Here is a 25,243-nt window from a genome sequence, read left to right as displayed (position 1 = left end):
TTGACAGTGAAATTTCCCAGTATTCCTGCAAGTGCCCAGGGCCATTACTTTCCATTTCCTGCTGAGGAAGGGAAATGAAAAAATAGTGAGAAGAGGACTGAAGTGATGCATCTGGTCTGTGCTATAATTTAGAATTTATGACCTTCTAAGGTCCCTCCCTTTCAGTGACAGCTAAAGACACTTTACTGAGTACCTAGTGTGTGTCCAGCACTGCGCTAGGCACTGGCCATACAGAAAAAAACAGAGCCCCTGCCTCCAAGTAGCTGACTGCCTAGTAGGTTCTGAAGGCTAGAAGCAAACAGCACCAAAGACACAGAAGAGCTAACCTGGGGCGGGAGCAGGGGTGGGAGAGGGAGCCGGGAAACCTTCTCAGAGCACCTTTGTTTGTACAGCCACATCTTTTTTGATGAAAGTGGAAAGCTTACTTGAATTATGTAGGTAACTGCCAATAGCAAGTTGAAATTTTTTTAAAATTCTGATATTTGCATGATTACATTTCTTTGGTTTATTTATGTTTTCTGGATTATATAGACTCAATTTATGACTGTCAATATGTTCATTTTCTTAGCTAGCCATCATTCAAGTTAGCACATAAGCAAAATAGGTAAGAACAACAATCTAACTTCTACCCACAATGTAGTCAAAGATAGGTAGTTAGGAACCATCGTCAGCAAGCATGTGAACATTACAAAGTAATGTACCTTATTTCAAATCTCTTTTTGGTTGATTTCTTTTTAAACCAACTATCAATTATTAGGAAGCCACTCCAGGTTTATAAATTCTCTCCCAGGGACAGCTAAAGCCTCTTCCTACTTCTTTTTCAACACCCCACATTTTGGTGGCCCAAGAAGGCTGGAGGCTTTTGCTTCCAGTCTTGGGGGCCTTCCTGTTGACACCAGGCTTCGATACTTCTGGAAGGAGAGGGACTCTGATCAGGTTTCTACAAGAAATGTCAATTGTTCAACCTCCTCTTTTCCATTCTGGCCATTAACTTCGTTGTAAAAGATGGGTAGTGGTGAGGGCTGGGAGGAGGGCTGACATCAGGAAATTTGCTTTCAATGGAGCTGCCATCACAGTCTAGGAAGACTGCCCTCATCTTCCCCTCGTTGTTCCCCTCTGTGGGAATTATACACGAGTAAATGAGGACAGCATTTGACTCCAAGGACTTCCACTTTGAAGTTATATTAAACAAACTCTTTCGTAGATATTAAAAGATAGTGAAAATAAAAACTTGCAGAAAATAGCCTATCCAAAACTAATATTTTTTTCTCCTTTTTTTTTTCAAGGTGAGCACACGCAAGAGACGAATTCACCCCATTCACTCAAAAAGGATGTAGAAAATATGGGGAAAGGTAAAGAAAAGTTTTAATTCTGTAGAACTGCTCTTAGCTTTAAAAGACTAAAGAGATAATAGGAGGATATTTTTGTTCTACACCATATTTTAAGCTTGACAAGCAACATATGAATAATATATGGACCATTGGGTGGATATAATTGAGATTAATGCATACATATCAATCAATACATGACATTGTAATATAATACTTTAAAATAATATATTACATTGATTTATATTCATGGATTTCTGCACAAAATCTATCCTATGTCTATGCAACACTTTCTAAACTGGTAAAATATTTTGTCTTCTAATAATAAATTGCTATATATAACAGTTCCCTGGAGAGTTATTTGTAAAGATTAGTAAAATGACTCTTCTTTTTTTCTTTATTAGAAGAACTTCAGAAGGTTTTATTTGAACAAATTGATTTACGGAGACGACTAGAACAAGAATTCCAAGTGTTAAAAGGAAATACATCTTTCCCAGTATTCAGTAAGAAATCACTTTTATTTCATTGCATCATGAGATTTGATAACATTTCTATTATTTGGCTTTAGCATATGTTTCTAAGTATTAAGGGCTGTATGAAGTACCACACAGTCTTCCCATGGTCTTTAAGTATTTGGAAATTTTAGTCTATTATTTATGCTTTGAATCAGCTCGCAGATAAAATTTCTTACAAGAATCTTTTGGTATTGATTGTACTGGTATATGTGTATCTGTGCATATGTATTATGTATACTTAAAATGTATATGCAAATGTACCATTAAATATGCAGATATATTTAAATATTCAGATATATTTTGATTATATATTTTAAAACAGAAGAATTACTCAGGTATTTTTATTCTTGAAGGCAGGAAAAACAGAAGAACAATTAATTCCTATTCTCGGATAGTGCCAGGGAGCTGCGTGGTGCTTAAGATATGAAGATTTAAAATTTAACAATTCAATGTGTACATATTTTGTTAATTGAAATTAGTATAATTTTAGTAGGTTTGAATTCTCCACTCATATTTAATGTTAAAAATCCACTCCAAATTTGGTGGCAAGAGATATTATAGCATTAAAACCTGTTGGTTCTTCTCCCAGAGTCCTGGAATTTCAGAAAGAACTTGTGACAAGTTGTCCAGATTTCTAAAAATCACCAGTTCTGTTCTGAATCACATTTTGACAGGTATTTCACAGTAGTCTTTTTCAAGTTCTTTGGAGTTTTGTTTAGTCACATTCCTTTCTCCAGAGAGAGGAAAGTGGGAAAGAAAATAGTATGTTAACTTACATTTTAAATTATATACATTTAAAATTAATTTGGGGGTGGGGGAGCACCTTTTTAGAACATCAGTGTCCTTTGTTTATTAATCCAAGCATCACAAAACTCGTGTTGGCAATTCCTGTGCTAGACCCATAAACGAGCACGTGGAGAAAGGTGTGTTGGTAATTGTGGCAGGTTTAATAGTATGAGCATGAAGGTCTGCACTCACCAGGGCTTCCCAAATGTAATCATCAGCACAGGGGAAAGACATGCCCTCTTTGGTAGCATTTTTGAATAGTACTGTGTTCCTGGTAACATGTCAAACTAAGTCCCACCAGAACACTTAGCAGGGATTAAAAATAAGGAGGACTCATGATGGAAGAGAGTTCTGGCCACAAGGAGCAATAGGTCGGCCAAGTTTGTGATCTGTCAGTACCCACAAAGGAGATTTGCAGCTCGCATTGCTTCAGTGTTTTGAATTTGGAGGATGCCCACTGAGGCTTAAAATAAGATCAAAGAGAGGAGAATGGCCACTAGCTTTTGATAGTGTGTTAAGGTCATTATGACGTTTGTAGCTTCCAGAAAAAGAGAAGCATGTTAAAAATGTCTTTGAAACCTAAAAAACCAGGTGGTTTCAGAGGATCCAGGATTCTCTAATTTCTAAAATGGCATCTTAAGAAAGACTGCACAGTTCCTTGCGGCAGTGGGCAGACACTGAGAGATTTGTTCCCTCTAAGCTGACGTTAATCTATTAATTGAGTTTGCAGATCTAGCAGAGTGGGTCCCAGTCCTACTGAGACCCTGAAGTGCCCACCCAACTCCCTGAAAAGCCAGTATAGCCATAATTTATCTCATTAATAAAAGCTGATCAGGCATTGTAAGGAATTAAGTAATTTATAATAATTTATACATTTTCTTGCTAATTACTCTACGATACAACAAATACATGTTTCTGATTTTTAAGATATTAGAATGTTACAGTGCAACCGGCCGGTTTCCATTCAGATCCATCACTCATCCATTTGATGTGAATGAAAATGACTCCTCTGTGATGGCCATGTATAAGAAACACTTCAATGAACCAACAACAGAAAAGTTTTCCTCTCTTTTATCTGTAGTGTACTCCACTGACCAAGGAAGTGGTGGGTGCCCAAGTTTGAATAATGCGTGGTTTAGACACACCGCAAAGAGGCAGTTAATTTCACACCAATGAAAGTAGCAAGTGCCCATTATGTGCTTGTTAACTAAACGTGAGAGGCCGTGAGGCTGGCAGACAGATTTAGTTTCTCTCAGATGGAAAGGGGAGGACGGAACTTTGTAAAGCCACATCAGAGAGGAACCCCTGCCAGAGCTTTTTACCAAGAGGTGGACTCATGGCCAGGACACTTTAAATCCGGTTCACTTAGAACATGGGAGAGCTAGGCTAAGCTATGGTGTGTGACAAATAGAAATCCAGGCTCAAAACCCTCCAGACCTGACATATTTTGAGGCTCTGCTACTTCCTTGGTTGTAAGACCTTGGAAAGTGTAACATGGGCCAGATCATTCCTGTCCCGTAGGAAGAGGAGGGGACTAAGTGAGAGGCTCCCCAGGAAGGTCTGTGAGCATCCCCAGCACAGGACCAGCGCTCAGTAATGTCCTCAGCGTTGGTGATGGTGATGACGAAGCAGGAAGAGAAGAGAGTCCTAGAACTGAGTTCTAGAAAAGAATGAGTCCCAACTTCTGAGTTTCTCTTGGGCTTCTTGTTGTGGTTCTGGGGGTTAATAAGGACCACAGGAATGATCCTTGGCACAGAAGAGTGAGGATAAAGATTAGAGGAAGGAGAAAGAGGAAACCAAGGGGAGGGAGGGAAGGAGGGGGGAGAAGAAAGCAATTCTCCTTGCTTTGGAGGCAGAGGCTGGGAGAAGGAAAAAGAATAAGCAACTTCTCCATTTGCCAGGACAGAGGCGTCCAGAGCTGCAAGACCCTGATGGGGAAATACAGGAAGGATGACAGGAGCTAAAACAGCAGGGCAGCGGGGCAGGCAAGCGTGGACGTTAGTAGCCGGAAGGGGATGGGGGACTCTGGGTTTGGGCACTGACTCCCCCACTGAGTAACCTTAGGCAAGTTTCCTAACTTCCTTTTCAACAACTGCTACCTACCTCACTGCTTTGCAGAAAGGATTAAACGTATTAAGCATTTATGTGAGTTGTTCTAAAACACGGTACGGATCAAAAGTTTCTATTGTTGTTTAAAAGCAGTGATAACAAAATGAAGATTGTGGAAATGAAATAAGCCCCAAAGCCTATTGCCTGATGGCTAGGACCTACCGGGTCCTCTTACTTCTGGTACCAGGAATGTAGGCAGGATACTTTTTGGTGCTGTTTCAAAACCTCTTCCGCTTTTCAAACTGTCCACGTTTGCAGAGCACAGCCCTTGCCTTGAACTTCAGTGCTTTTCCCTATTACCTCCCTTTATGCTGTCATCTTCCAAAAATAGTTGGGTTTTAAGTGATTCTCACTAGAGAAATCAGCTTAATGATGTTTTCATCTACAGTTAAATTGTGCTTTCATTAACCTTAGAACATAGGAGGGAAAAAAAAGTAGGGTTTTTTTTTCCCTTTTGCCAATTAACAATCTTTCTATCACAGAAGCTATACGCATGCTTGTTGGAGAAAAGTTTAAATATACAGGAATATAAAGGAAAGAAAATTAAAATCACCTGTAATCTTGTCACCTAGAGGAAAACCAATGTTAACATTTTGGAATTTCAATTTTTTTAATGCCAATTAACTCATGCTTTCAACAAAATGAAGTATTATACACACCATTTTTTACCCTCCCTTTTTTCACTTCACTGAGCGGCTTTTCATGACTACACAGCAAACTATAAATATACTCTTAGGTTGGATATTAAAGTTTATCCAAGTTTTAGACATCATTGTTGCTAAATCTTCACACAAATCCTGTGATCATTTCCTTAGGATAAACTCCTAAGAGAATTACTGTGTTAAAGAGTATGAACTTTTCAAAGCTCCTGATACATAGAGTTACGTTGCTTTCCAGGAAGATTGTACTAATTTATACTCCCATCCCTGGAACACCACGCATCATCTTTTCTTTAGAGCTTTGCTAAGTTTGGTGGAAAAAGTGGTACCTCATATTATTTCCTTTTCTTTCGTTGCCAGGGATACGGAACACTTTGCATGTGTCTTTTGTCCATTGTAGATTTTGTGAATGCCTATTATATTCTCTTATATTTCTTTGGACATGTTCATTTTCTTATGGTTTATGTGAACTCTTTATGTACTAAAATATTAATTCTTTGCCACGTTGCAAATATTCTTTTGTTTGTAACCCTTTTTTTTAAAACATTGACTGTAGTGCTTTTGTATTTGGAGAGTTTAGTTTGTTTGTAGTGTATTGTCATACTAAAGTTTTAAATTTGTATCTAGTCAGACTTACTGATCTTTTCCGTTTGGTGTTTGTCTTTGATGCCTTTTCCCACTCCAATTTTATAAAAATAGGGCAAGTTATATGTCAGTGGTAGAGCGTGTGCTTAGCATGCACAAGGTCCTGAGCTCAACCCCCAGTGCCTCCGTTAAAAAAAAAAAAAAGATTCAATAAAGCAGATCAAATAGCAGATAGTAAAAAATTTTTAAATAAATAAATGAAGCAAAAATTTTTTAAAAAGGAGGAGTTGGGGTATAGCTCCGTGGTAGAGCACATGCATGCATGAGGTCCTGGGTTCAATTCCTAGTACCTCCATTTAAAAAAATTTTATAAAAATATTCACCATTTCTCTAATGCTTTAATGGCTTTTTTTTTTTTTTGGTTTTAACTTAAAGAATTGTATTGTGTACCATCATAGAGCAGTGAGCATGAATTAAGTAAGGACTAGTTATCATCGTTCCACTCTGAATTGCCTTTAGCTGTTTCCTCCTTCAAAATCAGACTCTCCTAGAATTCCAGGAAGGTACCACAGCCAGCTTCAGGCAGCCCTTCATTCCCAGTCCATCTCAGTGGCCACCCTGATCAGAGGCACTGCGGAGCCTGAGAAGGACAGAGAAGGCTGCCGAGGCTCAGAGGGCAGGTCTCTCCTTCGCAGACGGAGACCTGCTTGGGATGTGCGCTGGTGTCTGGAAAACATACTGATCTTCCTAGAGGTGGCCTGGCCAAGGGCACTGGAACCAGGGCAGTTTGTGGAGCACTGGTTCCTGTTGCCTTGTGCCCAGCCCATGGGCTTTGACCCACCTCCAGAGCATCCTGAGGTGGCAGGTGAGTGCCAGCCCCTCCTAATTGTTATCATTGTAAATCAAGATTACCCACTTCCCATTTTCCAGCACAGGAAAGACAGAACTAGGTGTACAGAGCCTACCCAAGTCTGTTTACCTTGTCATTATATCTTGAAGCACTAGAACAAGAAAGGACCTTTGCAAGCACATCGTTCCACACCCTTGTTTATTCAGATAAAGGTCCGAACCCCTAGAGTGTGGTAATTACTGTCCCTGGCAGAATCCAGGCCTTCTGGTGGACACTTCAGTGCTTTTTTAATTCCTCATTCATTAACTAACCCCTGTGGTGTTGCCAAGCACTGTGATGGGCTTTGGAAATTTAAAAAGTGTCTAAAATTTATCTTCCTGCCCTCCAAGAACTCACTGTTTAGTTGATAGACAGATGTATAACAACGAATCATAGTACAGATTATGGTTGCATTAATGGAGGTACATACAGCGTGCTGGAGGAGTACGGGAGAAGTGTGGCGATTTCGGCAGGAGGAGGCAGGAGAATCAGAGAGAACATCCCAGAAGAGATGACATTAGCGCTGGACTTTAAAGAAAAGGGAGATGTTTGCTGTAAGGGCAAAACCACAGCAGTGGCAAACACACACACAGTGTCTAGGAGCACAATGCATGTGTGAACGCTGGGGTGTGGTTTGATGGGTGGGGTCCACGGGGTGTCTTCCTCCCTTTTTGATGCAGTCAGTTGAGCCACTTGCTGTTGCCCACTCCTGCTCCCACATCGTAGGGAAGACAGCCGATCACATCTCTGCCCAAGGCTTTCCTCCCCCCACCCTCCAAGGGAACGAGGACTCCTCCCTTAACCCTTGCATCGTACCTTGCACGTGTTTATTATAGTCACATTAAATTTAGAGGTGAGGGTAGGAAATGGGTCTTTTAAAAATTTTATATACTGGGGGGAGGGTATAGCTCAGTGATAGAGTGAATGCCTAGCATGCACGAGGTCCTTGGTTCAATCCCCAGTACCTCCATTAATTAAGTAATTAATTAATTAAACCTAATTACCTCCCCCCAAAAATAAATAAAATATATATTATAAAAACCAAAGCTATGGAGACAGTAAAAAGATCAGTGATTGCTAGGGGTGGGATGGCGGGGAGGAATGAATAAACAGAGCACAGAGGATTTTAGGGCAGTGAAAATAGTCAGTATGCCATTGTAATGGTGGCTGTACGTCACTATGTATTTGTCCAAACCCATGGAATGTACAACACCAAGCGTGAATCCTAAGGCAAGTAATAGGTGATAATGAGGTGTCAATGTAGGTTCATCCTTGGTTACAAATGTACCATTCTGATGAGGGATATTGAAAATGGGGGGAGGCTGAGGGGGGCACAGAGGGTATATGGGAAACTCTGTACCTTCCTCTAAATGATGTTGTGAACCTAAAACTGCTCTTTAAAAAAAAAAAAAAAAAAAACTCCTAAAACTAATTAATTAAAAATACACACTTGATGCAGGGTTTTTACATTTTAATACAAGACTGTTTGGTAGTGTTTATCATCTGAAATCCAAACCATATCAGCTTTTTAGCTATGATACTTAAGATCTGTGTACTGTAAAAAAAATTCACACAGAATAAGAGAATACATTGAAATACTGTCACAACAGCACAGTGATGGGCCTTGTTGGGTTTGGTTTTGTTTTCTTTTTCTTTTCTGTAAAGCAACCCATAAATAATGAATTCACTTTATTCCCAATAAAAAATAGACACACAGGGTCAAAATGAGTATTTAACGGTGGCTAAATTGCAGACACTACTCAAAGCCGCCTTTGGACACGTGCACCTCATTACATTACTGGACCTTCTATTATAATGTTACTTACAATGTCTAGTGTGTACTTTATACACAACGTACCAAACATCTCCGGCAGCCAAATGTTGCTGCATTCTTAGAAAATAGGAGTGAAACAGGAAAAAACGAGCAAATTCACTGTTCTCAGGACCTCTTTTTTGCTTATTTTGATCCTCAGGTCACCTTGTTTCAAAAGATACCCACCTTCTTTCTTTTTTCACTGGAAAAAAATTTCAAGTTAATTTACAATAAAAAGTGAATAAAACAAAGCAAAACAGAAATATATAATTGAGACTGGGGAAGAAATTCAAATCATATAGAAAAGTGGAAGTCAAAAAAAAAAAAAGAACAGTATTTTTAGTTTCTAAGTATCCAGAATCTCATGAGTGGTAAAGGACGTATTAGCCTGAAAGTGATGGAAACCATCACAGACTTCCAAGCAGGAGAATGAAAGGAATTTGGAGGGGTAGGCACTGGAGGCCAGGTGGTCAGCTGGGAAACTATTCAGGGAAGAGGTGTCTACATTTGGGAGGTGACGATGGCAAAGAGAAAAGAGGATGGAGGTGGAATGTGCAGGATTCGCACCAGTTTCTTTCTGGTTTCTTTGAGCTGTTGCCCTGACCAGCCACCGCAGGTTCATATGAAATCATGTTAACTTCTCCTTTAAAACAGAAAAAGCCAAAGTTAGCCAAGCCCATCTTGTAAAGAAAGATCACACAGAGAAGATGCAACCACAAGATCTACCTTAGGAAGTCAGTCCTTTCCGGAAATACAATAAAAACGATCAGTACGTAGAATTTCAAAGATATTTTGCACAGCAATATCTCTTCAAGTTCATTCCTTCTCAGATGGAGGCAAGGTCTGTAGACCCACTGTGGCCCAAGGAGGAACATAAAATAAGGCTGATGCCGGGTGAGAGAGTTTGCAGGTTGGGAGAGTCTGGCCAGAATACATTTATCACTCTCCTAGGTGTGAGATGAGCTGCGGTGAAGCCAGGCAGGCATATCTAGCAGACTTACGTCTAATCTCCCAGAAGGCGTTACATGCACAAGGGTCCACGTTTCCTGTGATCAGCTCTCTCTGAGCTTCACTGCCTCCCTAGCACTAGACTTCCAAAGACAGTGGAAGCTGTGACTTGCTCAAGTGTGCAGAGACCAGTGAACGTGATTGCCCTCGACATTCCTGAGAGTTATTCACAAGGGATGACATTAGATGGCTGTGAGCTACTGTGAAATGTACAATCTAGACCTTAGCCTCTCCGAATTTACTCTATTCTGATTAAATTATAGTCTTGAAGAAAACATCTCTTCAAACAACCATATTATTTACTTAAAAAAAAAAAGAGGGATGCGGTTTTTATGGGACCATCAGTAATATTTTTGCTAAATATACCAAAAGTGGTTTTTGTGCTTTAATGAATTTCTTTCTCTTTCTCACTCCTACCAGATAATTTCCAGGATCAGATGAAACGGGAACTAGCCTACCGAGAAGAAATGGTGCAACAGTTACAAATTGTAAGATGCATTTCTACTTAAAAATGAGTGCAAAGGGGTGGGTTTGTCTGCAAACCACCTGTATGTAGGAAGCTGTTCGTGTTTTTGCCTTGAAATCCATTGGTCCACTTACCTCTCAGCTGGTTTAGATGCTAATTGCCAAGAGATTTACTTAGACACAGAATAAACAGATGTGTGGGTACGTTTCCTCTAAATGTAACTACTTACCATGTGTTAATAGACAGATGTGTACATTGTCCCCGTGGATGAACCAGAGGTACTTGCATTGTCTTCCACTGTGCAAACTTCCAAACACGGTCCTGGGCTGCACCAGCAGCTCGGAAAAGGGCCATAGTCTCCTGTCTTCCCCATCCTTTCACCACCCAGACCTGAGCCAGGCCCTCTGCTGTCAATAGAATGTAGTATAAACACAATTAATCAATTAAGTTCACTTGAAGGATGATGAAAAGAAATGAATTATCTCCAAATGAAGTATGTTACTCACTCTATCCTAATCATGTCTGAAAGTGGACACTAAGCTCTATTTAAACACAAGCAGGGAAACAGGAAAATGAGAAACGGAGTGAGGGGTTTTTTTTTTTTTTTTGGTTTTCATTTTTCTCAAAAATTTTTTTTTCTGAATTCTTCACCCTCTGTCCCCACGTAGATACATCTGGTATTATTCATTAGTGCTTGGAAAGCAGTCTCCCAAGCGTCCTCATTTTCATGAGTACAATGGGGAAATAATTTCTGCTCAGTATTTGTAGATATTTGTAATTACCTGGGTCAAGACATACACTGATCCTTAGTGTTATTTACAGCATGATTATTATAATTTGGGTTGCTTGGCATTTCTAGGCAGGTCCATGTGGTCCTCATACCATTAAATGTGTATCTGTGCCGACCCTCTTTTCTTGAGAGCCAGGCATCTAGCCTTCTGTCAGGATTATTCAAGAAAGATGGTTATTAATGTTTCCTTTCTGCGTGGGAGAAATCATACTTGTGTTAATGGAGATTGCTGAGAGTCATTTCGAAAGCGTCCTTGTATTTCACGATGTTTTCCCCCGCTTCTGGGGGCTCTATTAAAAGTGCTACTTCTATCTCTGCTGAGGCTTTCCTGGCTCTCAAATGCTGTAACAACTCTCGGTTCTGAAAATCATCTCAACATAAGACGCCTCTTAAACAGGATCTTTCTTCTTGTTTTGGTTTTATTCGTACCTAAATCCGCTGGGGAGCAAAAGGATTTTCTTAGTCAATTGATGACTAATCCCCTACCGAGGTTTAAAAAAAAGAAGTATCTACTATTCTTTGCTTTTGATACCTGAATAATAGGAGCTGCTCATCACTTGCTGTGAATTTATTTATTGTTTTATTCATCCAGAGGCAGGCTGTGAATATAGAATCAGAGGCAGAAGGATATAAAACTTTAAGACCTTACTTATTTAACATAGGATATCATTTTCAGACTCTTAAAACAAAAATTGCAACACATGCAGCCAAAAATGTGTGATTTCAGGGTGGTGACGAGCATAGCAAAATGGGCATTAGGAAAGGAACCTATTCCAGTGCCAGTTACTTACGGCCAGTCATGTAACTTTAATGTGTGAAATTTCTTTGCTATTTGGTTTCTTTAGTAGAAGAGAAAACGATATTACATCCATGTAATAAGCAGGCAGTATTAATAAAAGAAAAAATGTCTCATGTCTTTTGAGATATTTGGTACATGGAAGATATAAATTGGTATTACAAAATACCTTTATTATACTGTATTACTAAATATTTTATCATCATGTATTTATTCATTTATCTAGACAAGTGTTATTAATGCATTTTCCTCTAGATGGTAAATTTTCCTGGTTGCAAATTAAAGTCTCTGAGAGAAGCTAGAACTTTTTCCCCCAGCCTTCTCTCTACCTAATTCCTGAAATTCACAAAGGCACACCCGTGCTACTAACATGAAAATTGGCGAAATAGACATGATTTGTCCCTTCTGCTCCTTCCCCTTCTTTTGTGTCCCCCACCATAAGATGCCCAGGTCTTCATGCTGCCTTCAACGCCTAGCCTGGTGTCTAATATCAAATAGCTCTTAGTAGACATTGTTGAATTAATCACCACCCGTGGATGCCCCCGACCAACTCTGATACTCTCATATAGCAGCCGTCTGAATTCTTTTCCAGATTTCCCTGGCTTAGTCCTAATTTCCTCAAATGTTCTTTTGTGCTAAGTAACTACTACCAAAACTACTAAAGGAAGGCATACTAGTAAATTACCAGGAGCTTATGTATTACTGCACTGTCCTTGTGACTAACAGATAATAAGCTTTAAGGGTCTGCAAACTTGAGTTCAAGACTCATCCCACAGTTCATTAATGTCAGTTCCTAAACCAAAGGAACCTGTTGTAAGGTCCAACCTAGTACCCTGGTAGGGATATAATAAGGCACAAGTGTGTAATAAACATGAAATCACACGTAAATCATAAAATGCTATGCCAGTATGAGTAATCACTTTAATGGCGTGCTCCTCAAAGTAGCACTTCTGATAGTGGATCTGTTTAAGCCCTGCTGACCAGAGACATGTTTGTGCCGGAAGGGCCTATGTCCATACTATACCATTGCTTTAGATTTGAGGCAGCAGACTCAAGGTTACTTGAACAGAAACTTACCCCGTCCCTTATTCAGCTTGTGGTACCTGGGGAGAAACGTCTTTAGAAAATTATATCTGAAGATTATCAAGAAGTTGCCAGGTATCACAATTACTGACTTTCTCAATATTTTTAGTTGAATGTTCTGATTCATCAGTAAATATGGTTACATGCTTTCCTCCTTGAGAACAGAACGATTCACTCAAAATTATTTTATTCTTTTATGTTTAAATTATTTTATATTTAAAGTTTACAGAGTATATTACAGACTAGTCATTTCCCTACAGAATAGGCATTTTTTTCCTTCAGATGAAATAAAAACCCACTCTATCCTGCAATCAAGAAGAATTCAAATATATTAAAACCATCATATTTTGTAACAATTCCCATAGACCCACAATGCATTTATCCTATGCTGTTACACAGTGTTCTTATTCAAAAGATTATATCAAAAGTGTCTTGGGTATCATTGCCATAGAAAGAAAACTTATGAATTTCTTTGGCTCCTACATTTTTAGATTCTCTGCTGACTGTAATTTCTACACCATTGCTTCCTTCTCCAATTTGTTAAGTGCAAAGTTGTGAGGACTACAAAGTCGTATGAATGTGCATTTATCCCAATGCAAAGTTTAAAGTACATGCAGTTTATTTAACATTTGTACATGGACCACAAGCTAACATTTTTCACAAATAGCTTAAAATTAGAGTTTTGCAGTCCTGAACACAGTTTGTGTTAAAGTCCCCCACTTTTGCCCTGGGTTTTCAAATGCTTAAAATGTTTTCATTACCATTTCATTGATTTATTACAAGCAAAGAAATACATGCCTCTCACTAGGAATCTCAAATCAAAAGTCTGAGAATTTAGCAAGTTCACAAAGATGTTAGTGTTTAGTACAATAAAGAGCAAACGATTGCTCCTTCACAAGTGAATTGTGATTCTAGGGGAAATGTGTTCCATTTTTAAAACACAATCCATTACCCCTAAGGAGTAAGAAGAAGGTGAAAAAACCATTACAACGTTATGTGTAAATTATATCTCAATTTAAAAACTTTTTAAAGAAGAGAGTGAAAGTATTTTATTAAGTGTATAACCCTTTAAAGTTTTTCTGAGGACTGGAAATATAATATAATTTTCAACATAGATTTGTTGAAGGCACGTCATAGTTGAAGACATAGTTACTTAAGACATTGGTCATAGTTCTTGAAGTACATTACGAAGCTCAACAGAAAACACATGATAAATGGCTAAACCCAGATTCACATCCTTTGAACTTGCTGGATTGTTACCAAAGGGCGCATAGATTGAGAAAAACGTGCTAAAAAAAATGTGCTAGTCTTGAAGTGCCCTCTGCTGTCTTTCTAGAATGCTGCAGTCACATGCAGCCAGGGGGAACTGGTCTCAAAGTTCTTCATTAAAAGACTCAATTAAAATAATGTTCAATCAATAGATTTAGTACCAATGTTTCATTCACTGTGGACTTGTAAAAAAGCAGCTTACCGCTTTCTGATGGTGTGAGCACTGCGCTTCCTTGCAGGGAAAGGAGCGATGACAGGTCTTCACCGTTGCTGGAGGAGTGCTCTCTCTTTGGCAAGGGCACAGCTCTTCAGTGATATATGGTCTTTTCTTGGCAGTTCTCCAGTATTTATTAGGATGGGAACTTGCCCAGATTTCTACCATCTGAACCCAGAGAGTTTTTAAAATATGTTTTACATATTTCTTAAAAGATAGATAGAGCACTTTATTTTTAGGAAAAGTGCTGGGCCACTAGAGGATTTTGGTTTTGTGACTAAATATATAACAAAAAGAGGTCCCGGCAAGTCAGAGGATTTGATGTAAGTCTGAACTTCCATAGAAGCTGCTTTAAGATTTTGCAGGAGACAGACTTCAACCACAGTGGGTCCTTTTCCAATTATTGGCCTATTGCCTGGCATGCTGACGATGCAATCACTTGTTTCTCAGTTATATATCCTTTTTTCCCCTCATCTTCCTCCTTTTGAGGCGTTGACCCACCTTAATGTCTGAGCTCAGGCTGACTCTCTTGGCACAAACTAGGCAGTTATCTTTTTCGGTAAAAATCACAATACTTTTGATAGACTAGAGCCAACTGGATAATTCAGAAGTTACACGGCAGCTTTGAGGGTTTCTTGTCCGTGCCAATCTTGGTGATTTCCTAGCTGGTCAAAATGAAAAGAAACCTTTTGTAAGTTCTGTTATAGGACATTCATGTGGGATAATTATCTTAAATGGAGCCTCTGAGATCCTGAGCTCCCCAAGTTGGGAAATACAGAATTTGAAGCACCATCAATTGTAGGAGCCCTCATTATTTGATGTGTCACAAGAAAAAAAGCTTCCAACCATTAGTCTAAGATACCATCAGTTATAATACACCCAACTTCAGAAATGTTAAAATGTGAGGGAAAAAACGTACATCTTAGAATCAGTGAAACAGGATAGCGTCCATGAACCACTGGGCCATGTGCTAATATACTCTTTATTTATCATTCATGATTTAGGACTTAGAATTAATGATTCTCAGCTTACAACCTTTGCTTTTTTTGTTGTTGTTGTTGTTCAGCTTTTATTTCATTTTGTTTTAATGAAATAAACTCATCAATCAGTGTTCGATTGGGGAATCATTCTTCACACAGATTTAAATTTCAGTCTGGAAATTTGGGGGGGTCAAATGTGCTTATTTGGAAATGTGTTTTTTTCCCTGAGTACTTTTTTTATTTTCCTTATCAGCTTCCCATCTTAATGAAATGCTACATTGTTATTTCTTTAAAAAAAAGAAAAAGAAAAAGAGAGAAAGAAAAAGAAAAAGTAGTGCCCTTCCAGCAGTTTTCTTGGGTTTAGAATGAGTAGATTACTGGCTTTGATGAGATGGCTCATGATGATATTAACTTATCTCGTGTAGTGCGTGGCACAGAACAGACACTTACTTAATCTTTGTGGCATCTAATTTTGGTGTTGCGGAACGCTTTCTAAACGTGAGACTGGCACAACCACATTTCACTAGGTGATTCCTCACACCTCAAGGTTTACGTTGTTTCTGCTTGTTATCCTCGATAATAGAATTCCATTCAAAGCTCTCTTATGTCATGCATCTAAAGAGAGAGGTGATCCATGTGTTTTGCCATTGCAGCATACACCATAATGGAAAATCAAGATTCAGATATGTCTCTGTTAATAGCAGGTGTAGCATAACCCAGAGTGGAAAGAAGAGGTAACTAGAGTAGGTCCCAGTGTAACTGTTCTTGTCATAATTATCAGGCTGATCTCAGCTCTCATCCTAAAATGTGACATCAGGACACTGAACATTTTATGGTCCTCGATGAATCATTAATTTCAGTGCTGCTATTATGACCTTTATCAGGTATGTCCCTGTCAGGTATATCCGTGTTGTGACTGTGTATCAAAATAGTGAGGTGGTTGTTTTTGTCTTCTCCCTTTTTTTCCATTAAAAGGACTTTTTGTTTCAACTGGCCAGTTATGGCAAAAAGGTACAGCTAATCTTAGTCACTAGCATCATTGTAGATTTGCAGCTCCTCCCCATTAATAAAGTTTCATATTTATGGGCTGCTAAACCAGGAGAGAAAACATAAATATCCTGCGAGTGTGAGGAAGGCATCTAGCAGTATTCAATATATTGCCTAACTGAATGACAATGATTTTATTTCCTTTACTGCTTGTATGTAATATCAGCCGTATTTCGTGTTACGTTCTAGAAGGCTGAATATTTCTTTAAATATAAAATGGATTTATATCTTCCGCGTCCTGAAGTTCACCTTGTAATGATGAAGGTAAGTAACGTACCTGGGGTTAATGAAGAGGCAAATCTAAATAATACATGTGGTCCAGTTTCAACCATTTGAATTTTCCAATGAAAAGTAGCATACCAAATGCGATAGGCTTCCATTCAAAGCCCCAGTATTGAAAAGGACTTTTCAGATTTATCCAGGTCGAATTCCCAAGGGTCATATTTTCCATTCCGTGCAGTTATTTTATTGGGGAATTACCCAGAGTAACAGCTTGTGTTTAGATAGTTAGTCTTATTTGTGGTTTGTAATGATGGCATATTTCATCACTCTATCTGAATGAAAGATGACATCGCTCTGGTTTGTCACCACATTCTTATTTTGTGACCTTGGACATACATGATACCATCATGAGTTAGTTTTCATACCTAAATTAAAAAAATAAGAATACCACATTATTAAATACATTTAAAAAACTTCTTAAGTGAAATGTCACCAAGGAACCTCAGAGAGTAGCAGTGGCAACACCCTAGTGTCATTACCTGGTCTGTCCTTAACACGCTTTCTCACGGGCCTTAGGGAAGCTGGACCCCAGGAACCTCATACTGCTTCTCTTTTCAAGGCGGATCCACTGGCATTCAAATTGCTAGGCATGATGAAGGATCTCCATCACTCATCTGTCTCCAAATTTAGCTTACCCAGAGAGTTTTGCTTGTTTTTATCTTGCAGATCCCCTATGCAGCAAGCTTGATCAGGAAAGAAAAGCTTGGTGCCCATCTCAGCAAAAGCTAAAAGGTGAGCTCACCAAGGGAAACAGACTTTCCATAACTCTCTGAATAGCTATTGCTCAGCTGTATTCTCTGATGTACTTGAAATAGTCCAAGGGACTGGGGATGCTGCATCTTGTGTTTAAGCCAAGATGGTGAGAAATTTCATTCTGGGCCTGAGACTTCCTAAATGAAAGGGTAAGTGTGCCTGATAAATTCTGTGGAAAATTCCTGTAACTAAGAAAATCCTCGATTCGGTCTGCCGACATGGTCTTCATTCTGTTTGGAGGTTTTCTGCTCTTTCTTGGTTCTTCCTGACACCCTGGTTCCTGGCCCTCTGAAGGGACCATGAGTGTCAGAAGCCATGCTTATTGTGTCCCCTCTCCTCCTCTCTCCTTTGCTTCCAAAAATTTCTTCCTGAAATCTGACTTTCAGTGAGTTACTGACAGATGGTGCTGTAAATAATTGCTGACAGCGTAGACCTTTGAGAACTTCTACTGCAGGAGTAATCATTCATTCTTCCCCTAAGCCAATCATCGCTTCGCTACAGCTGAAGCCAGAGCCAATGTCCCACACCTGGCAGCAATTTAAAGGACAAATATTCAGGACTCCTAAGGAAAAGAAGACAGTAAAAATTCAATGACTATATTCAGAATATACCTAAACATTTCAAAAGCAACTTTTTGATTATATGGAAGAAGATATATATAATTGTTAGAATTGAAGGAATACAAAAACTAGAAAATTGCTGTTTCTGCAATAAGACATGAGGATGACGTAGCAATTGGAACTGCTAAATCAGGGGAAAACTCTTATGTTACAGAGGGAGCATTTGTAAGTGCTCATGGCCAACTAGGATTGCAGACATTTATCAGTTTTATTCATTCCCATCAGTACAATTCTTCCCACTCCTTCCCTCTGGAACATATTTTCAACTCAAGAGAATTTAATGGCAAAAAAAAAAAAAAATCCTGTACAGTGCAGGTTCACGGTTCCTTTTGTTCCCTTCCTCTCTTCCGTGGATCACAAGCCGCCTCTACAATGTGCACGCGACAGTCCTCCTTCATGCCATCATCTTTATTCGTGATAATCTTCAGGATTTCTCTTAAATAATTATATTTATGTCACATTTCATTAGGAGCTCAAAACTCTTTCCAAACCAGTCTCTCATTCATACGCTTCCCCTTAATGTTATTCACAGGAACTTGAGGAATCCTGTTTGTTTCAAATCCACAGGCAATCCACTTACAGTGCAGAGAGCTGTGATGTTTTGTCTCTGTTGCAAAGCCACGAAGAGATTCCAGGGCTCCTGACTTGCAGTGCAGTGCCTGCTTGCCCCTTATGCTTGGACTTTCCTGTCTTCTCTGAGCAGATATTTCACAGCAGAGTTGCCCAGATAATAAGTCATTCTGTTTTCATCTCCGTGAAGTCATACACAGATGGACCTGTGAGCTTGGCTTCATTAGAATTCTGTATATTCAAGTATTTTTCTTAAGTCTGAAGTTGACTTTGGGCGATTTCTTTCTCATTATTGTAGACCAGGTTTGTGCCAGCAGTGTGAAATAAATAATTTTAGAACATTCAGGCTCTAATATATCTTAACTCAGCATATCAAGGTAATCAAACAAGAATCACCCAAATTAATGCTGATAAACTCCTATGTATAAAAGTTTAAAAATGTCAAACTCGTTTTCTTTCAAATCGAAGAGTATATATTGGAATTTCTTTTTAGGTAACCTTTTTATTGAAGTCTTAACACCTAGTCACTCAAGCCTATAAATCATCGTCATACAAGCCATGAAGTCTGCAAATCAAAACTCAGCCAACTCGCTTAAGGTTTCCAACATCCAGAGAGTTACCTGTGCTCTTGCCCAGTTACTCCCCTGCCCCCAAAAGATTGGGTTTGCCTAGTTTTAAACTTTAGTAAAAGACGTTACATAGAACGTTCTCTTGTTATCAGGTTCCTTTTACTCCACTTTTGTGATTCATCCATTAGAATGCAGTTTGATTTATACTTAGGAACTTCAATAAACTCTTTTCACTCCTTCCACTTCCCCAGTTCATCTTCTCTGCTTGTCAGACATGAGCTGTTCTTGCACCTGCAAAATGAAGACTTACTGCCCAGAAAGCGTGCCTTCGATGGTGACAGAGTATACAGCGAGGTTGGAAAAAAAAAGATTGATTTGTGTTTAGTAACTAATGCTTCCTCCATGCTGATTTTGTTTCCATCCTTGCAGACAATAGGGATTTCTCTAAGTAGACCCTGGTGCTTTCAGAAGATTAGTGGTTACTTAAATGCTGAGCTAAATCAGCCAAGCAGAGAATCACAACCATATTGTTAGAGACAGTATTTGATTCTCAACATGCCAAGCCTGCAAGGAATTACCCCGAGAGAGATTACAAAATAAAAATCATTACACCAAGGGAGAGAGACAAATTCCGTCTTGCTGAGTGACCACAGGTTTCCAAATTAGGGACTGATGCATTAATGTCTTACGCAAGAGTGACCCTTAAGGTAGTGGGCTGTGTTCTTGCCACCCAGTGGATTCCAACATGACTCTTAAGAGGAGGAAGCTTTTCAAAACCACAGGCAATCCACTTAATAAGCTGAGCAATTACTGCCACATATCACTGCTCTACACATCTTTTTTGCCTACAGTAGGACGTAAGAAATTTCACGTTGAGTCAAAATAAAAGTCCACCCATCCCAGGGTCCTAACTGCAATTCCATGAGAAGAGCCAAACAGTTATTCTTAACAATCCCAACCTCAAAATGTAGACCTCTATATTGAATACTCTTAACTTTCCCTTGATAACTCCTTGAAGATCCATTATCCATGGATTTACTTAAACCTTTCTTCCACCTAAGCATAGTCCCCTTTGGGGCAATGAATCCTATTTGTTTAGCTACCAGCTGTGTAAACCGTAGTTTATTTTATTTATCTTCAAACTCCCCGCTAAAACAAGCCCTAGTAGATTAGAAATTGTACTGCTCTGAGTATTTGCTTCATCACGAGCTCACAAGTACAAAGGAAGTGATTTGAAAAAAAAAGTTTTTAAGAAAAGGACTTCAGAATGTTGTGTGTATTATCCTTTCGTCTGGAAATGTTTTTTTAAACACCAGGATTATTTTTCATGTTCTTCCTTACCTTTGGTTGTTTCTGTACCCCAGCTCCTACACAGACACTCCAGTATAATCTGTGCAAAATCTGCACCCCAAATAATAATGTCATGATGTTAACACCAATTTCATTATTACTTTACATTCTTTTTTTCCCAAGCGCGTTTTAACATTCTGCAAATGTCATGCCTGTAACTGGTTGAAGCATCTATGTCTTTCACAGTGAACGTGATCATTTTACATAAGTGGAAAGTGAATCATGGGATGTGAGTCATACAGAGTCATACAGAAACTTGTGGAACAAGCTGGAAATAAGAACTATCACTTATAGAGCATTAACTATGCCAAATACTGGGTTAAGTGTTTTGCCATGTTCTCTCTTTTGATCCTTACAATCCAACTCTGTGTGGTAGGTCCTATTATTCTCCCCATTTCATACATGGGAACACCAAGGTTCAGTGAGGTCACTTAGCTAGGAAGTGACAGTGCCTGGATTCCATGCAGGTCTATTTGACTCTAAGCCCGTCCTCTGTCTTTCTAGAATCACTGGACTGGTTTTAAGCGAGTCTGGCTTAAATCTGGCTTCTAAATCTGACACTACCTCCCTATGTTAAGAGATTACTCTTGGAGGCTCTTTCTTCTATATAAATGTGGATGGTCAAACCTGATCAAAGGCTTTGCTAGCTCAAATTTTTAAATTAAATTTCTTTTTTTAAGGGTGGGGTTGGTAATTAGGTTTATTTATTTATCTTTAGAGGAGGTACTGGGGATTGAACTCAGGACCTCGTGTGTGCAAAGCATGCACTCTACCACTTGAGCTATACTCTCCCCACCAAAATTTCAACCATCACTCTTTCATGCTAGTCTTCTGCCAGATTCTCCCTTCTTTCCCCAAAGGGGGTGCTTTTATTAAAGTCTGCTCAGAACCATCTATAACACCCAACGGTGTAACCCATCTACTTTTTGCCTTATGTCTGCATTTTCTTCATCACTAATTGCTACTTTGCATCCTTCTGGAGAGTTTGAAACTGCGATTTTTTTTTTTATGCTAACAATATCTACCTCTTTAGTAAACTCCTGTTATTCTTGTTTCACTTCTGGGAGAATTTCTAAGAGACAATAGCAATGAAAAGGGTGTGGAGAGATTCTCATTGAACACTCTTGTGTCTTCCTTTTGCAACGATAAAAGATAAACACGGGATGATGGTGTGTCCATTTCTCTCCTCTGCAGTCAGACAAAAGAGGACCAGTTTCTTTCAAGAGGCTCCAAGGGCAATGACAAGGTGCCCCCACACTTCTAAGTGCTTTACACCAGTTATCTTGTTTAATTTTCATAACCGCTCATTGAGAGACACACTGCTGCTGTCACAGTTCATCCACTGAGCAAACAATTGCTGAGATGAGTGAGTTGCATGTGGTCTGACTGCTAGCAAGTGACAGGATCTGGACCATGCTGCCTGGCCCTGCAGCCCACACTTCATCTGTCCTTCCCTGATTTGTCACCTGCAGTCGTGGCCTCACTCACATCTTCTGCTATCACTTAGAAACATGAAGTCAGTAACCAATCTGGTGCTTTCATTGATGTTGAATTGCAAAACCTCCAGTCACACTTCTAGAGCTGCCCTAAGACCCCAGGACAAGAAAAATAAGACATAACTTGGACCAACCGGCCAAAGCCAGCCGAGCATCAGTGCATGGAATTCTGTCTGCCCCTTATACTGCGGGCTGCCTTAATGTTTGCCCAACAACAAATCGAAGTTTCCAGAACCCAGCAAATGACTTGAACTGTAAAGAAGGCATAGCGAACCATCACACTCTGATTTAATAGTTCGGGTTTGGCTCAGTGTCAGCAGAGATGCATAACTCTAAGACAGCAGGCCAACAAATGTAAAAAGGAAGATGCTTTCGTGATCACTGTTTAAACATTTTTATCCAAATGGTACTAAAAATGTCTTGTCTTAAGGATATACTAAATATTACTTTCAGTACTTTTCAGTTATCCGATTATATCATGCTGAGGTTGTCATTCTGTGCTTTTTCGTCATATCCCAGGTGCCCAGAACCCCTTACTCTTGTTCTCCTGTAAGATACAGCCTGCCGCTGAGCACTTCTGACCCGCACAGAGACTGCAAATTGAAAGGGCTTGGGAATCGAATACAAAATCAGGTTTGGGAGAACCCAAGGACGAGTGACCTCAAAGCAGCATGGACAACCATGTAAAATGGACTGCAGCGGCCGTTCATTGGTGGGGGGAGGGGGGCCAACCAGAGCAGTCAATGCTTGTCGCATCTTTTGGTGGAACCAAAGTTTGAGTCTTTGTGTTTTTAAAGGCCAGCTGGACCCAGAGCGTGGGAGTGCTGTTAGCCAACCGGGGTGGGAAATCCATGGACGGTCCCAGGGCATCTCAGTGCCGCACACTTGGAAAGAGCAGCTCACCAAGACTGTCTTTTACATTTGAAGAAGTGATTCTCGGTGGAAAGAAAACACAAGACCTGTCCTAGGAGTGGGGGTCACGTTTCGATGGCTAGAATGGGGTCAGCCGTACGAACCTGCTTTTCACAGCAAACTGGACAGACTTACGTGTGGCCTCTTCCTCTCTGCTCCTTTGCCTGCTGTATGAATGAAGATTGTATTCCTCTGGAAATATTTTACAGTTTAATATTGAGTGTAATTAAGAATATAATCATGTTATCAAAAATGGTATTTAACTCTGTTGTAGTTTCTTTAACATTCATGTGGATAAAAAAAAAGTCTATAATAAAAAAAACTATGAAGTAATAGTTGTGTTCATGTAGTTAAATGCACATTTGCTCGAGAGTAACTAATAGAAACTTACTTTTAAGAATTATTTTGGCATAAAATACTTGAATAAATTATTTTTGAAAACGGAATTCCTCCAAAAATGATTATTAATGTCCAAGTTAGCCTTTGGCCATTGTCAGCAGCTGGAGTCCTCCCATCATGGTAGGATCTTTGTATGGGTAAGGGAAGGTCCTAAATTCCTGCTAGGTCTTCTAACAGTACTGGTTAGGGAGTTGATAATATGCCTTCCTCCTCACTGTGATGTCAAATCAAAGTCCATGATTATTTTATGCCAAAAATCCTGCCTCTCAGATGAGATAGAAGAGCCAAAATGGGATTTCTAAAGTAATGCTGGGTTGGGCAGAAGTCCACTGTGGATAATCTACCCTGGAGCTACCAAGGGCCATCCTGACATAAGAGGTATCTCTCCAATGCCAGTTTCTGAAACTGACCGTTGTGCTTGGCAGGGGGCATGGCTGGTCAGTCCAAGTTGGTGGAGCATTTTGTTTTATGTAAGCTTTAAATTACAGGTAGGGATGGAAGCCTGAGCATCCTTAGCTTTGTACTCAAAGCCGATAACACCAAGGGTGACAGAAAATTACCAGGGTGGACATAACCCTGGCTTCATGACTAGCCACCAGGGGACAGCAGAGGTCATTTTCCGCAGAACCCAATACAAACTCAGGGACCAGGTAGCTTCTCAGAGCGAGGGCAGCAGCTCTGGAAGGAGAAAATAATTAAAGATTTGCAGATGAATTTAAGGTCTTTGTCCTGCAGCTGCATCAACTGACCATTAACAAGCCTGAAAGGTTGTTCTTTACTTTCCAATTGCAACTTTAAATGTCTCAGAGTTCTTAGTGCTAAAACATCAGCAAATGATTTTGAGCAAAAGAAAAAGGAGAGCCAGATAACTTGACAAGTAGGTCTGAGAGCCTAGAGGAGTTAATCGTGGCATAGCTGTGAACTGAGTTCACAGCCAAGTTCAGTGTGAAAGTCCATTTGCGTCTGCTGCTAGAATGTTGAAAGTACATCAGTGCCTTCCTGTTCTCCACCTAAATCCCAGGCTCCACTGAAGCCCCTCTGTGCACCTTTCCCTGGAGCACCAGGCGACTCCTGTCATCCTTATTGTCATGGCCTTAGCACCTCCCCATTTCTTGAGGTATTTTGTCAGACTGAGTCTATTCCTTTACAGCACTGGAGCCATTCAATCCTCCATGCAACCATGAAGTTACACACCACAACCCAAAACCTTCAGAAGGAAATCCAGCATACAATATGGAAGTGTCACTGACCCATATATTTTCTCATTGAGGGGAGGAAAGACCTCTTCTCTATTCTAAGGGATGCTTGATGCTTCTAAGTTGGAACAAAAAGAATTTCTCCCTAAAACTGGACGTGATTGGGTTATCTGACCTGCTGTGTAGAAACAGACAGGACATTCATTTAGAGCACTGCATGGAGCTAAAAATAAAGCCACTCTTTAGAAGGACAAATAAAATTCTTGGCTCTGTGAAATGACAGCAGAGAAATGCTGTGTTCTTTCCTTTGGTTGTTTTATCATTCCGAGGCTGACCCAAGTATCAGCTAATGAAGAATATAAGCAATACAAATAGAATTTTCTATTTTAATTCCAAATGAAATTGTAAGGTGAGAAAGGGCCAAAGCAAATCAAAGCAGAAATCCAGGCCCATCCTGTTGGGATTAGACTAGACATTTCAGACTGATGCTTTTGACCCTCAGAATGCCTGAGTCACTGCTCATCCCTTTGCCACAGGCAAGGAGGGTGAGGTATCATGTCCCAGTTTCCATAGATTGTGCAGTAAGTGTAGCCTCAGCTCTTTGGAAAACAGAGACGAATTCTCTCCCAGTTACAGGGGATATAATCAAGCAGAGAGGAATCACTTTCATTTAAGGGTAAGGGTTTGAAACAGCCTTGGTCAGCAGTAGGAAAGTTCAGAGAAGAGAAACACCACTGCCATGCTAAAGATGTGTAACCG

The 25,243-nt window shown here is 39.6% G+C and overlaps 1 protein-coding gene across 1 annotated transcript in view; it reads left to right on the top strand.

Moving 5' to 3' along the window:
• SKOR2 (SKI family transcriptional corepressor 2) overlaps positions 1-23,206 on the top strand; it is a 37,873-nt gene extending 14,667 nt beyond the window's left edge. The window contains 5 exon segments of the mRNA XM_032470566.1: positions 1,287-1,352; positions 1,733-1,831; positions 10,113-10,180; positions 17,286-17,351; positions 22,497-23,206. Coding sequence (XP_032326457.1) covers positions 1,287-1,352; positions 1,733-1,831; positions 10,113-10,180; positions 17,286-17,348 — 296 coding nt within the window. The 3' untranslated portion in view covers positions 17,349-17,351; positions 22,497-23,206.
• Positions 23,207-25,243: the final 2,037 nt, after the last annotated feature.

This window comes from Camelus ferus, chromosome 30, assembly GCF_009834535.1.
Source record: "Camelus ferus isolate YT-003-E chromosome 30, BCGSAC_Cfer_1.0, whole genome shotgun sequence".
In the NCBI taxonomy this organism is placed as follows: Eukaryota; Metazoa; Chordata; class Mammalia; order Artiodactyla; family Camelidae; genus Camelus; species Camelus ferus.
The sequence above is the reverse complement of the archived record's forward strand: the minus strand, read 5'-3'. Positions and strand labels throughout refer to the sequence as shown.